The sequence below is a fragment of the Mya arenaria genome, chromosome 10, assembly GCF_026914265.1.
Source record: "Mya arenaria isolate MELC-2E11 chromosome 10, ASM2691426v1".
In the NCBI taxonomy this organism is placed as follows: Eukaryota; Metazoa; Mollusca; class Bivalvia; order Myida; family Myidae; genus Mya; species Mya arenaria.
Genome location: NC_069131.1, coordinates 12,232,922 through 12,249,318, shown reverse-complemented (window position 1 = coordinate 12,249,318; position 16,397 = coordinate 12,232,922). Strand labels below are relative to the sequence as shown.

The following is a 16,397-nucleotide window of genomic DNA, read 5'->3' as shown; positions in this document are numbered from 1 at the left end:
GTATGAAAATTCCAGATAAAACCTATTCATTCTTATGTGGCGAAATAATTGTTAAAATGGTCTAACAGCTATCCGTTTCAAATTAAATTAATCAAATTGACATAGTGGTCTGACTTCCCACTGCAAACGCGTCTATTATATTCAAAATACGTCATAGAATGATTGCACCACCAGAATGATGTTTGAATATAATTCTTTAAAGTTAAGAATAATGCAGCAAGATATGACCTTCTCCACATGACCTTACATGCCTATACCTGTTTGGTATACAACCAATATAAATCCAAGGCTTCGTTGTTGTGACTGCATCCTACTGACGCAGTTCGGGTTCTGGTTGACATATTTAACTTACACCGCGATTCCTGCCCGTCCGCTCCCTTTACGAACCTGACAATGTTGCGACCACTCTCAGTTGTCGCAATGAATTGTTACTATTCGTTAACGAACTGATCGGAATGATCCTACCAGGATATGAAATAGTGTTACACAAGTTCGCACAATCGTTGCCTTTTGACACAATATATATATATAGATATATAGATATATATATATATACAGTCGAACCTCGTTGGCTCGAACTCCAGGGACCGGCAAAAGTACCTCGAGCCTCAGAAAAATCGATCCACGAGGGATTGTTAACCTTCAGTATAAAGAAATCGGTCCTTTACATCTAGTTCGAGCCAACGAGGAATTCGAGCCAACGGGGTTCGACTGTAATAGTAAGTACAATTACTAAGAACTTCAGGAACAGACAACAACACTCATATAATATATACATATATTATTTAATATTTCACCAATGAATATGATACCATTTTCAGCATGTTAAATGTATGATACGTTTATCGAATTTTCATATTTCATGTTATTATAAATGCATGAATTGAACACAAAATAAAAAAAAAAATGAAGCATATCACCAAAGACAACCGTAAACTGGATTGTGCGTATAAACTTGCGCTAAAATAGCCAGTCAGTTGTAACTAGAAACTGTAAATTTGATTTCAATAACTACGCTGTTCCCGTTGTTCTTCCGGACGCATCTGGTATTGGTTTTTCATCATGGGGATAATGTTTTTGGAAATAATGAGGCTCATCCACTTCACACAGAAACTTAACAAAATCTGGAAAAAAAATCAAATCGATCATATCATGCATTATGTTTTAATGATGAACAGACAACCAAGAAAAGAAAAATCACTTCAACATATTAAAATTAAAGTACATCTAGTTATATACTCTCTTCTTTTTTAAAAATGTTCATATAATGCTTGAATAGTAGTCATAGTTGATATCAAACGTATATTACAACATTATTAATGAGGGCTAAGTGAGCAAACTAGAACTACGGAGAAAAAAAACTTGTCAGAGCAGACAATGCATTATAAGTGTCACCATCCATATCCACTCGTCCGTCCCTGTTCTTATCCATTAACGATATGAGTTCTTTCGACTGTCTGTGAGTTAAAGGCTCCCCATACTTCTTCAAAACATTTTCTAGCTCTGAAAACAAGGTAGCGTTTGTATGTTGAAGGTTTGTTACACAGTTATACTGTGTTAATATGGTTTAATATACAATGAGGTAAGTATTGAATATTAAATAAATCAATAGCCACTCATTTTCTTTCGTTTTGAATTTTTGACTTTTAAAACTTGTTTCCACTGTAAAGTTTCGCCCGGTCTACAGCTGTTCGATATTGATTGTGAGCTCAAAGGCGGTCTTTTGAAGGTCCTGTGCCCTTTTTTAACTGATGGTGTAGTAAATCTACAGTTTCTTCTGATATATGTATTACAGCTTCAACTACAAACCTAACCACGCCAAACTTTATTAGTTGTGTCGCAGCAAAACGTTCAACAAACCCCACCCCCACTTACCTTCGTTATCAATTTAACGGTTTCTGTCCTCAGAAATATGTGAAGGCGTCGTTTACCTCGGACCTGCGCCATTTATGTTAATACACAAGCCTGCTAAACAAATGTCAAACCTTTACGTAACCACGTCGGGCATACTGACCTGAAGTGTCAATGAGACCGTTTCCGTCCTTGTCAAAGATACGGAAGGCGTCCTTGAGCTCCTCCTTGACCTGCCACATCGGTTTCATGTAGGACTGCACCATCTGTTCAAACTCGTCACGCTCCAGCCGGCCGTTGTCTGAATTTCAACAAGTGATGTGAAGTAAGTGTATATGTTAACCTTATTAGGGTTAAATAATTTAACACGGATCAATGTGAAACAGATATTTTAATATCTCTGACACGGTGTTAATCGAGAAGGTTGTCTTGTGTTGTGGGAGAACATGAATACCCGGAAAAAAAACACTTGTCCGGGTTGATGGCCACCAACCAATATGTTTGATACGATTGTATGGAAAGTCGGCACCGTCATTCGTAGACCTAAAAAAATGTTTTATAACATAATGTACCAAGTGCTTTACATGTTTTGCAAACATATTTATGTTATGTCAGTTTATCGTTATATGTTGTGGTTTTGTACTTATATTATGATATTTTTCCTTATGCGGATACATATTTATACCATGAAGACACTTTATAACGTTATGTGCATACTTTATTAAATTATGTCAGTACTTTATTAAAATGTGTGCACACTTTAGAACGAAAGAGAGTGCCGGCGTTCCATACGTTAGAGCTCAATATCTAACTAGTTTGTCTTCGAATATGTCCTCCAGCATTACTATCTATGTCATGGCACAGGTCGGAGAGAATATTACTTATCAGGGTTAAGTTTAAGTTTAAACACCAATTGGAGAATATCACGGTAATGGCTCTCACAAGTGAGCGAGTATGTATGAGGTCCGGCCCAGTAAGCTAAGCTTGAAGAGCACGTGACTTGCAAGCATAGGAGAATGTCACGGTACTCACTCGCACAAGTAAGCGAGTAGGTTAGTTATCCGGACCGTGAAGCTCAGCTTGTAGAACACGAGACGTGCAAGCATGGGGGAATGCCACGGTACGGACTCGCACAAGTAAGCGAGTATGTGATTTGTCCGGGCCAGTAAGCTTATCTTGTAGAACACGTGACTTGAAATCATGGGGGATTGTCACGGTACTGAATCGCACAAGTAAGCAAGTATGTGAGTTATCTGGGTTGGTAAGCTTAGCTTGTAGAACACGTGACTCAAAAGCATGGGGGAATGTCACGGTACTGACTCGCACAAGTAATTTAAGCGAGTATGTGAGTTATCTGGGTCGGTAAGCTTACTTTGTAGAACACCTGACTTGAAATCATGGGGGATTGTCACGGTACTGACTCGCACAAGTAATTTAAGCGAGTATGTGAATTATCTGGGTCAGTAAGCTCAATTTGTAGAACAAGTGACTTGAAATCATGGGGGAATGTCACGGTACTGACTCGCACAAGTAATTTAAGCGAGTATGTGAGTTATCTGGGTCGGTACGCTTACTTTGTAGAACACGTGACTTGAAATCATGGGGGAATGTCACGGTACTGACTCGCACAAGTAATTTAAGCGAGTATGTGAGTTATCTGGGTCAGTAAGCTCAATTTGTAGAACAAGTGACATGAAATCATGGGGGAATGTCACGGTACTGACTCGCACAAGTAATTTAAGCGAGTATGTGAGTTATCTGGGTCGGTACGCTTACTTTGTAGAACAAGTGACTTGAAATCATGGAGGAATGTCACGGTACTGACTCGCACAAGTAATTTAAGCGAGTATGTGAGTTATCTGGGTCGGTTAGCTCAGTTTGTAGAACAAGTGACTTGAAATCATGGGGGAATGTCACGGTACTGACTCGCACAAGTAATTTAAGCGAGTATGTGAGTTATATGGGTCGGTACGCTTACTTTGTAGAACACGTGACTTGAAATCATGGGAGAATGTCACGGTACTGACTCGCACAAGTAATTTAAGCGAGTATGTGAGTTATCTGGGTCGGTAAGCTCAGTTTGTAGAACAAGTGACTTGAAATCATGGGGGAATGTCACGGTACTGACTCGCACAAGTAATTTAAGCGAGTATGTGAGTTATCTGGGTCGGTTAGCTCAGTTTGTAGAACAATTGACTTGAAATCATGGGGGAATGTCACGGTACTGACTCGCACAAGTAATTTAAGCGAGTATGTGAGTTATCTGGGTCGGTACGCTTACTTTGTAGAACACGTGACTTGAAATCATGGAGGAATGTCACGGTACTCACTCGCACAAGTTATTTAAGCGGTTATGTGAGTTATCTGGGTGGGTAAGCTCAGCTTGTAGAACACGTGACTTGAGAGCATGGGAGAAGGTCACGGTACTGACTCTCACAAGTAAGCGAGTATGTGAGCTATCCGGGCCGGAAAGCTCAATTTTTAAAGCACCTGACTTGGAAGCAGGCACTCCAGAGTTCGATATTTTCTAAGGATGTGAAATATATCTAGCCGAGATGTACGTACGGTTGATGTCAAACTTCTTGAGAATGTCCCTGAGCTCTGCGTCTGTGGGATTCTGCCCCAGGGCCCGGAACACCGTCGCCAGCTCGCTGATATCCAGCCCCGCGTTACCGTCCCGGTCGAACAAGTTGAAACCCTCAATGGCTTCTGTGGAGGGAGTCAAACACATTAAACGTTTTTTTATAGACAAAGAACAGTTACTTTTGATCTTGAACAGTACCTACTATAAAACGACCTTTAAAAATAGTGAAATCTGTAGTTATGGAAACCAGAATAATTCGGTCCAGTAAATATGGGATGCAAATGTTGAGTACCTACAGGATTTCGTTAAATAGAAGTGGATCAAATGTCTGAGAATACCTAGTAATGCTAACTATTATTTGACCAAATTCGTCCTTATCATTTATCTGAAACTACTGTAAGTATTTGAAAACTAAATTGTAAAGCTATGCGCACAGCTTCAGAATTATAAATATCTCTTAAACACTCATGGATTAAGTTATCTGTGCGTGTCGATGTTCTTCGAAAAGGTCATCAAAAGCCTAACTCGGGAACAACTGAACCAATTTCAATGAAACTGAGAACGTATATTGATAGCCACGCACGGATCACACGTTCCCCCCTAAAATCGTCCAAGTTTACTTTTAAATTTCAATATAGGAGAAAAAGAGGAAAGAAATGCACCATTTCGGACTAGAAATTGTTAAAATCTTCTTGATGGAGTACCCCCAACACCCCCTCCCTGTCAACACTAAGCCAAATTAAGTTTTGTTCTGGGGGGGGGGGGGGCGAAGTCAAAAGGTTACGCCCCCCCCCAAGTAACGCCCCATAAAACATCAAATCCTGGATCCGCCCCTGCAGACAATGTGTATTCATAACTTGTAACTCTTGGATCAAATATTGCGAAGGTTTCTCCGATTGTAAATGTACTTTTCTCAAACCGATATTATCTAAAAGTATTACTGTGACACAAATTAAAAAAATATATAAAATTGGAATGCGGCGCTTCAAAACAATACATGTATATCTTGTTTTATTACAGAATAAGTGTACATACCTTTCACAAGGGTAGGGCTTATGATCATGTGTCCATCATCATCCTGAAAGAAACGGTCGTAAGTTTTGTGAATGATATATATCTTAAATAAAGTAAAACCACGGTGCTGATCCCAAGACCATTTGACATTTGTGGTAATAATCATTTAAGGTGGAACGCGACTATGATATTTTTTTCGAGGTACTGTCTGAAAATTGGTATACGAATAGAAGAGCATATGCCCAATCAGGGTGTTTTTATATTTTCAATATTCAGAACAGTTTTGAAACTATGACTCCTCAAAATATACCACTGACGTCAATTTTGAGACGTCTCTCATATTTTTGCGTTCCAGCTACAATAACCGATAGTTTCACCAATTCTTCGTTTACCGCTAAGAAATTTAAACCTCAAGTGCGTCTTGTAAAAACGTTCACGCTCATATATTTTTCTTTCTCTTGTTTTACGTTATTTATTTAAAATTCGTCTTTAACGTCATTTTTCGCGGGAAAAACGGCGTCGTGTTTCACAGAAAAGAGTGCGCCTTTCTTTAATTCTTGAAAAAATTGCTCGTTTAAATTTTGATTTTTTTTAAATACATGTATTCAATGTTTTATTACAAATCACCTGATATCAAAAAAGGGTACCTCACCGATTTCGTTTTTGCGCAGTATCAAATAATCTAACCCCTATACCTGTTTTTTTTTCATTACGTATTGTTATAAAACGTTTAGCATGACGTAAATCAAACTATTATTTACGCTAATAAGAGCTTAGTTTTGAATAATAATAATAATAATAATAATAATAATAATAATAATAATAATAATAATAATAATAATAACAACTTTATTTTACGAAGGTTTAATAAACCACTGATCAATAACATATAACAGTTGTAAATTTTAGTTAAATTGATAATTCAACATTGTTTTCTTCTGTTGAATTCCGAATAGTTAACATTATTAAGTAATTAAAGCACTGATTATAAATGAACTATAGTTAAAGTGACATGCTTATCCAAAATCCATGCATACACATGTATAACAAGATCAATTTTGTCTAATAAAACATTTACTTCTTACTCAATTATGCATTTATGGAAAATATTAATTACTGGTTACAAGATTTTAACCGCGTGTTTAATAACAGAATGCACAAAAACATTAAATTATTGGTGAATGCTAAAATATTTACTGTGGTCTACTCTAATCTCATAATGTAAAAATACCATGTTTTATGCTCATTTCTTTCAAATCAACTCGGTATTTCTCATAAGAACCTTTGTTTTCGACAAGATTTTTGCATCCAAGCGTCAGATCACACACGACCTTACTATCATGGAAGTCAAATAGACTTATTTTATTTGCATGTAGAATGTAAGCTTTTTATTACATATATATAGCTATAACCTACCTATATAAATATTTTGACACCAATATGCTATAATTTTAAACTGTACTATTATTGTAAATAATATTATTTATGTTCTACGTCTATCAATGTTTGGATATATTATAAATATGTCCAGCCATGGGGAAAATTAAGATATTGAGTTGAGTTGAGATGGGAGAGTAAGTGTGCATCTTTAAATAGTTACTATAAACTTATTTTGTTAAAGGTTGTTATAGCTTACATACAAACACACGCACATAACGTACAATAAAGTCACGTACGCAAGCACACGTAAAAATGCACCCCACACACCATCCCACACTCAAGCACGCGTGCACACACATGCATATATGCGCACGCGCTCGCGCTCTCGCACACGCACGCACGCACGCACGCACGCACACACACACACACACGAACGATCATACGCACGCCCATACACATGCACACACACGCACGCGCACACACACACACACGCTCTCACACACATGTACGCTTTCACACGCAGGCATGTATGTACACACGCTCGCGCGCACACACACACACGCACGCCCGCACGCGTGAACAATACGCACGGCAGTAACATTGAGTGCGGGATAAGGTAGCTATGTTGGCTACTGTATCAGGGGCATTGAATGCATCGCCGAAAGTTGGCTCATGAATTTGCTTGTACGCACGAGAAGCTTTGATTGCGTGGTAAAGTCAGGAAAACAAAATAACTCGTTAAGGATTAAAACAAACAATGCATTTATTGACAAAATTAAACATTTTACTGCACTAAAAACATTAACTTTAAGATCATCATTTGAGCCATATGGAACATATATTTTATCATAGTGTGTGTGTGCGTGTGTGTGTGCGTGTTCGTGTGTATGGGCGTGCGTGCATGTACGAGTATGTGGGCGTATACGTGCGTTCATGGGAGTGCATTTGTGTGAACTATAACATCCCTTAATAAGATGAGATAATAGAAACAATTCAATGTGATCATTTACAATCAGTGCAAACACAAGTATTAAACACAAACACGATTTACCACAACTAATACTATTGTTTTAATATGCCTTTAAGAATAAATACATATCGAAAACAATGGTTCTTATGAAGAATACCGAGTTTAATTTGAAAGAAATATGAGACCATAGTAAATCTTTTAGCATTCACCAAAAAAATGAATCATTTTTGTGCTTTCTACTATTAAATAAACAGTTACAATCTTGTAATCAGTGAATAATATTTTGTATGAGTTTATTATTTAGTAAGAAGTAAGGGTTTATCAGTCAAAATAAATGTTTGTTATGCATGTGGAATATTAATTTGAATAAGAGTTTCACTTTAAAATTTTAGTGTGTTTTAAATTAACGCCGATTGACCCCATTATATATTGACCACATGAGTAATTTTCTTTCTGTTCAAAGAATGACCGATCATTTTTAACGTCAAGAATTGACCATCCCCCACCCCTCCCCAAACCGTTGCCTAACAAATGATCCTCGTTGAAAATGTTCAAGAGTTATATTCACTACCAAACTTAGTCAATAATATGGTTACCAATATTAGTGGAATTTATTAATTGTATATGTTTTTATTCAACGATAACCGATTGACTACATCAAACTAAGATTCAAAACACTGAACTCTATAGTCGCGTATTTTATAGATCTGTATACTATTACATTTTTCTCCGATAATGACATACAGAAGAAAACTTGGATGACTTTAAGGGGGGGGGGGCAGCCCCTCTACTGCCGGGATACGTTTGTGGTTATTACAATGCAGATTTTTGTCGATTAACATTTTTTGGTTTGTTAGTTATATTTTGTGTATGAAAAGAGTGTCACTCACTGGATTTACTATGCTTTTAGAGCCTTATAACTGCAGGTCTCTACTGATACTTATTAAAGAAATTGGTAACTAATAAAGTAGTAGAGCCGTTTATTGTTGTGTTATTACAGTAGATGTTTAATAAAAAAAAAGCACTAATCAACATAGTCACAGCTCATAGCATAGTGACTGGAACGATTATTGATGTGTATTATCAAAATATTATAATTCGGCAAATGAGATTGCTTAATAATTAAAAAAGCCTCTCATTAAAATAGCCGCCAGATTTAAGTCATTGATTTATAAAGCTGGTTATTCAGCGCCCGTCTTGTGTGGAATAAGATCATTTGTACAACAACAATAACAAATATCCCTAACATAAAACTGATCAGACACTCTAAGATTTCTAATCTTTTCATTTAATAAACAAATACAATTCGATTAACGTCATGCTAAACGTTTAAATACACTACGTATTGAAAAAAGAAACAGGTATAGGGGTTAGACTATTTGATACTGCGCAAAAACGACATCGGTGAGGTACCCTTTTCTTGATATCAGGCGATTTGTAATAAAACATTGAATACATGTATTTAAAAAAATCAAAAATTAAACGAGTAATTATTTCAAGAATTAAAGAAAGGCGCCCTTTTTTATGCGAAACACGACGCCGTTTTCCCGCGAAAAATGACGTTATAGACGAATTTAGAAACAATAACGTTCAACAAGAGAAAGAAAAATATATGTGCGTGAACGTTTTCACAAGACGCACTTGACGTTGAAATTTTATAGCTGTAAACAAAGAGTTGATGAAAATATCGGTTATTGTAGCTGGAACGCAAAAATATGACAGACGTCTCAAAATTGACGTCAGTGGCATATTTTGAAAACTCGTAGATTCAAAACTGTTCCGAATATTGAAAATGTAAAATACAGTCCCTAACTGGGCATATGCTCTTCTATTCGTATACCAATTATCAGACAGTAACTCGAAAAAAATTCATAGTCCCGTTCCACCAAACAAATGATTGTTTCGAAAATCATTATATCCTGATTCAGTTTTTGTTTACTTGCGTGTTAAGGATCGTAAATATCCATGTTCAGTTTAGTGGAACGGAGACATTGAAGTGCAACATGCACCTTTTTAATGTTATCTGACCTTCATTTATTCTTCCTTTATGATCAGTCATATACTATTCTAATCATAATCAATGATATCCAAAAATACCATATAACAAAACAAAGTTGTTTTTGTCAATATTTGTAATCAACAGGTGCAATTTTGTACGTATGTGCTGTATTATAATCAACGCGTTAAAGGCTTAAGTAAATAATACGACTACTGCATACACTTATTATAAGTTTTAATCAGCGCTTTGTTTGACTTATCATACTAATCCGTCATAACGAATATATTAGCACAACGAACACATTGTCAAAGGAGTCATATTATTATATTTGGTCTCAATGTCCTCTGCCATAGTATCAGATTTGGTCTCAATGTCCTCTGCCATAGTATCAGATTTGGTCCCAACCTCCTTTGTCAAAGTATCAGATTTGGTCCCAGCGTCCTTTACCATAGAATGAGAATTTGATCTCAACGTCCTTTACCATAGTATTAGATTAGGTCTCAACGTCCTTCACCATAGTATCAGATTGGGTCTCAACGTCCTTTACCATAGTATCAGATTAGGTCTCAACGTCCTTCACCATAGTATCAGATTAGGTCTCAACGTCCTTTACCATAGTATCAGATTAGGTCTCAACGTCCTTCACCATAGTACCAGATTAGGTCTCAACGTCCTTTACCATAGTATCAGATTAGGTCTCAACGTCCTTTACCATGGTATTAGATTAGGTCTCAACGTCCTTCATCATAGTATTAGATTAGGTCTCAACGTCCTTCACCATAGTATCAGATTGGGTCTCAACGTCCTTTACCATGGTATCAGATTAGGTCTCAACGTCCTTCACCATAGTATCAGATTGGGTCTCAACGTCCTTTACCATAGTATCAGATTAGGTCTCAACGTCCTTCACCATAGTACCAGATTAGGTCTCAACGTCCTTTACCATAGTATTATATTAGGTCTCAACGTCCTTTACCATGGTATTAGATTAGGTCTCAACGTCCTTCATCATAGTATTAGATTAGGTCTCAACGTCCTTCACCATAGTATCAGATTAGGTCTCAACGTCCTTCACCATAGTATTAGATTAGGTCTCAACGTCCTTTACCATAGTATCAGATTAGGTCTCAACGTCCTTCATCATAGTATTAGATTAGGTCTCAACGTCCTTCACCATAGTATCAGATTAGGTCTCAACGTCCTTCACCATGGTATTAGATTAGGTCTCAACGTCCTTTACCATAGTATTAGATTAGGTCTCAAGGTCCTTTACCATAGTATCAGATTGGGTCTCAACGTCCTTTACCATAGTATCAGACTGGGTCTCAACGTCCTTTACCATAGTATTAGATCAGGTCTCAACGTCCTTTACCATAGTATCAGATAAGGTCTCAACGTCCTTTACCATATTATCAGATTAGGTCTCAACGTCCTTTACCATAGTATTAGATTAGGTCTCAACGTCCTTTACCATAGTATTAGATTAGGTCTCAACGTCCTTTACCTTGGTATCAGATTAGGTCTCAACGTCCTTTACCATAGTATCAGATTAGGTCTCAACGTCCTTTACCATAGTATCAGATTGGGTCTCAACGTCCTTTACCATAGTATCAGATTGGGTCTCAACGTCCTTTACCATAGTATGAAATTTGGTCTCAACGCCCTATACCATAGAATGAAAATTTGATCTCAACGTCCATTATCATAGTATTAGAATAGGTCTCAACGTCCTTTACCATGGTATCAGATTGGGTCTCAACGTCCTTTACCATAGTATCAGATTAGGTTTCAACGTCCTTTACCATGTTATCAGATTAGGTTTCAACGTTCTTTACCATAGTATCAGATTGGGTCTCAACGTCCTTTACCATAGTATCAGATTAGGTCTCAACGTCATTTACCATAGTATCAGATTGGGTCTCAACGTCCTTTACCATAGTATCAGATTAGGTCTCAACGTTCTTTACCGTAGTATTAGATTTGATCTCAACGTCCTTTACCATAGTATTAGATTAGGTCTCAACGTCCTTTACCATAGTATTAGATTAGGTCTCAACGTCCTTTACCATAGCATTAGATTAGGTCTCAACGTCCTTTACCATAGTATTAGATTAGGTCTCAACGTCCTTTACCATAGTATTAGATTAGGTCTCAACGTCCTTTACCATAGTATCAGATTGGATCTCAACGTCCTTTACCATATTATCAGATTTGATCTCAACGTCCTTTATCATAGTATCAGATTTGATCTTAACGTCCTTTACCATAGTATCAGATTGGGTCTTAACGCCCTTTACCATAGTATCAGATTGGGTCTCAACGTCCTTTACCATAGAATCAGATTGGGTCTCAACGTCCTTCACCATAGTATCAGATTGGGTCTCAACGTCCTTTACCATAGTATCAGATTGGGTCTCAACGTCCTTTACCATAGTATCAGATTGGGTCTCAACGTCCTTTACCATAGTATCAGATTAGGTCTCAACGTCATTTACCATAGTATCAGATTGGGTCTCAACGTCCTTTACCATAGTATCAGATTAGGTCTCAACGTTCTTTACCGTAGTATTAGATTTGATCTCAACGTCCTTTACCGTAGTATTAGAATTTGTCTCAACGTCCTTTACCGTAGTATTAGATTAGGTCTCAACGTCCTTTACCATAGCATTAGATTAGGTCTCAACGTCCTTTACCATAGTATTAGATTAGGTCTCAACGTCCTTTACCATAGTATTAGATTAGGTCTCAACGTCCTTTACCATAGTATCAGATTGGATCTCAACGTCCTTTACCATAGTATCAGATTGGATCTCAACGTCCTTTATCATAGTATCAGATTTGATCTTAACGTCCTTTACCATAGTATCAGATTGGGTCTTAACGTCCTTTACCATAGTATCAGATTGGGTCTCAACGTCCTTTACCATAGTATCAGATTAGGTCTCAACGTCCTTCACCATAGTATCAGATTGGGTCTCAACGTCCTTCACCATAGTATCAGATTGGGTCTCAACGTCCTTTACCATAGTATCAGATTGGGTCTCAACGTCCTTTACCATAGTATCAGATTGGGTCTCAACGTTCTTTACCATAGTATCAGATTGGGTCTCAACGTCCTTTACCATAGTATTAGATTAGGTCTCAACGTCCTTTACCATGGTATCAGATTAGGTCTCAACGTCCTTTACCATAGTATCAGATTAGGTCTCAACGTCCTTTACCATAGTATCAGATTGGGTCTCAACGTCCTTTACCATAGTATCAGATTGGGTCTCAACGTCCTTTACCATAGTATGAAATTTGGTCTCAACGCCCTATACCATAGAATGAAAATTTGATCTCAGCGTCCATTATCATAGTATTAGAATAGGTCTCAACGTCCTTTACCATGGTATCAGATTGGGTCTCAACGTCCTTTACCATAGTATCAGATTAGGTTTCAACGTCCTTTACCATGTTATCAGATTAGGTTTCAACGTTCTTTACCATAGTATCAGATTGGGTCTCAACGTCCTTTACCATAGTATCAGATTAGGTCTCAACGTCCTTTACCGTAGTATTAGATTAGGTCTCAACGTCCTTTACCATAGCATTAGATTAGGTCTCAACGTCCTTTACCATAGTATTAGATTAGGTCTCAACGTCCTTTACCATAGTATCAGATTAGGTCTCAACGTCCTTTACCATAGTATCAGATTAGGTCTCAACGTCCTTTACCATAGTATCAGACTGGGTCTCAACGTCCTTTACCATGGTATCAGATTAGGTCTCAACGTCCTTTACCATAGTATCAGATTGGGTCTCAACGTCCTTTACCATAGTGTCAGATAAGGTCTCAACGTCCTTTACCATAGTATCAGATTAGGTCTCAACGTCTTTTACCATCGTATCAGATTAGGTCTCAACGTCCTTTACCATGGTATCAGATTAGGTCTCAACGTCCTTTACCATAGTATCAGATTGGGTCTCAACGTCCTTTACCATAGTATCAGATTAGGTCTCAACGTCCTTTACCATAGTATCAGATTGGGTCTCAACGTCCTTTACCATAGTATCAGATTGGGTCTCAACGTCCTTTACCATAGTATCAGATGGGGTCTCAACGTCCTTTACCATGGTATCAGATGGGGTCTCAACGTCCTTCACCATGGTATCAGATTGGGTCTCAACGTCCTTTACCATAGTATTAGATTAGGTCTCAACGTCCTTTACCATATTATCAGATTAGGTCTCAGCGTCCTTTACCATAGTATTAGATTAGGTCTCAACGTCCTTTACCATAGTATCAGATTGGGTCTCAACGTCCTTTACCATAGTATCAGATTGGGTCTCAACGTCCTTAACAATAGTATCAGATTGGGTCTCAACGTCCTTAACAATAGTATCAGTGCTTTATCAGAAGTGCTAGCTACTGCTAAACATATTTCTAGAACCAATTCGTACCATGCAATGTTGGTGTGGCACTGGTATGGTAATCTTCAACATTTAAATGTACGTGAAACGTGTCTCAGGCCCAAATATCATAAAGAAACTAGTAGTATTTGATTTATCACTCATGTTTTCCTCTGGAAATAATTTCCCTTGGATTATTGAGCAATATTTCTTATCAACATATTTACACGCGCTTTTTAAGAGTAAAACATTAGTAATTTTGAATCATGCCATGATGTAAATAAATGTTTAAAAATGAGTTGAGCTTGCGATTAAGAAACGAATCGAGTATTTTATGATATTGGGGCCTGTCTGTATTTACGTGTGCCCAGTTTCGATGTTTTCAAGCTACATTTCTCTTAAATTTGTATATATTAATGTGATGTCAAACCTAAATCCAAAACAATTCAGATTATGCATACCTTTGTTCTCGAGTTTCTTCGAATGTGCGCCATGTCTGTCATCTAAGAGAAGAAAAAACAGGGCAACTAAACAAAAACGTTTATGCGAACATTACATTTAGTTCGTTATGTGTATGCACAATTACTATATTTTATTTTTTATTAATTACATGTATCAATGTCTTTTTAAAACTTATAAATAATAATAAATCGAAATTAAAGAACGATGACAAGATCGGATAAACACATAAGCGACTATGGGTGACTGCGCATAAAAAGTAGTTCCCATAATTATATTATTTTAGGCTAAAATGTGGTACCTTTATCTTATATAAAAGCCGTGAATTATTGCTAAAACAAATACAAACAAAAAACCTACAATGTCAACAGCGTCTTCCAGTCTTCTTACGGCGTCTTCTGAGTTCGCCATGTCTTCCACCCAAGTTTCTTTATATGATAAACCTTTATGAAGATCGTTCGCGTGTTAATTTGTTACAATATTCAGAGCGAATCACAATTAATTTTACATCTATGCAGCTTAGAATAATAACATAACATATCACTTTCCCCGTCGAAGTTTGTTTCTTTGAATATTAATACTTTGTTTCAAATCTTCGCGATACTTTTGTGTCCATTGGACGTCATTTTATATCCATGCTAATAGTTCATACACTTTTAACACATCTCTTTTAATGTCCGTGTGCCTCAACAAGTCCTCTGCGTTCTTTTCATACAAATGACTAATGTCATTTTATAATTTAATTGTTCAGTAAATATCTCATTGTTCTATATAATCTATGTATCTTTAAACGTAATATATCTAAGTGCCTGGCTGTTTATTGTAAACGGTAATCGATCAACTGTTTACATTAATCCAATCTGTAAAATCATTTGCGAATCAGTCACATTGAATGAAGTTCAATAGTTCAGTGTTATTGTTTTAACTCGGTACTACGATAACACGTACATGTGTTGATAGTGATGGTGCTGGCTGTTGCAGCGGCGACGATGATTGTTTTAGTTCACATGGACTATAGACAATATATTACTAGCCGCTGTTTAACTGTCTTCGAATGCATTAACTATTTTCACCATCGCTCGTCTATTTTGTTGAGTGTAAAGTTAAACAGGAAGCAAACCAATAATTACAATATCTTACTCTACGACAGGTGCGTATTGTCCGTGGAAACAAGAGTACCAAGTTGAATATTTTGAACATTTTTTAGTTATGGCTAAGGATGAAGATTTTAGCACGACGCAGACGTCACAAAGGCTATCACGATACCACGACTTTTTTTGAAAACAGGTGAGCTACAATAGGCCATAGGATTCCAGTCGCCAATTATAAAGAAAACGCGCGGACAGGAAGCGGCCACAATCCACTTTAAATTTCAATGCGCGCGGTTGTCATCGCTCATTTACTTTTCATAGCCGATCAAAAGACATCACTCTGATCCAGGGACATAACTCTGATTAAATGACTTAACTCTGATCAAGAGAGATAACTCTGATCAAGGGACATATATCTGATTCAGTGTCTTAAATCTGATTAAGTGACCTATCTCTGATCAATGGATAACTCTGATCAAGTACATAACTCAAAGTCAAAAACTAATACTGTGACTTCTAACAGATGAACTTAAGTTTCATGTTAGTATCTTGAAAGGTTCAGTGTATTTATGGCAAATTACTTTTGAATGATGTCGACATCGCCGATCAAATTCCAACGACCATCCTTTGTAAAAGCCGATCAATCGGAATAATCCC

At 37.0% G+C, this 16,397-nt stretch overlaps 1 protein-coding gene across 1 annotated transcript; it reads right to left on the bottom strand.

Annotated features, from left to right (window-relative positions):
* Window positions 1-766: 766 nt before the first annotated feature.
* On the bottom strand, window positions 767-15,465 carry LOC128206848 (calmodulin-A-like). The gene is made up of 7 exons (XM_052909543.1): window positions 15,010-15,465; window positions 14,652-14,693; window positions 5,471-5,513; window positions 4,417-4,560; window positions 2,015-2,152; window positions 1,396-1,503; window positions 767-1,124 (listed from the first exon to the last, which is right to left on the bottom strand). The coding sequence occupies exons 1-7, from the start codon at window positions 15,058-15,060 to the stop codon at window positions 1,012-1,014; spliced, it is 639 nt and encodes a 212-aa protein (XP_052765503.1). The 5' UTR covers window positions 15,061-15,465; the 3' UTR covers window positions 767-1,011.
* Between the last annotated feature and the right edge of the window lie 932 nt (window positions 15,466-16,397).

Excerpts from the sequence above, each read along its gene's own strand:
- LOC128206848 (XM_052909543.1), bottom strand. The coding sequence starts at position 15,060 with ATGGCGAACTCAGAAGACGCCGTAAGAAGACTGGAAGACGCTGTTGAC. Across the intron at positions 5,514-14,651 it reads GAAGAAACTCGAGAACAAAG|GATGATGATGGACACATGAT; the intron begins GTATGCATAATC and ends CGTTTCTTTCAG. Across the intron at positions 1,504-2,014 it reads CGGTCTCATTGACACTTCAG|AGCTAGAAAATGTTTTGAAG; the intron begins GTCAGTATGCCC and ends CCTTGTTTTCAG.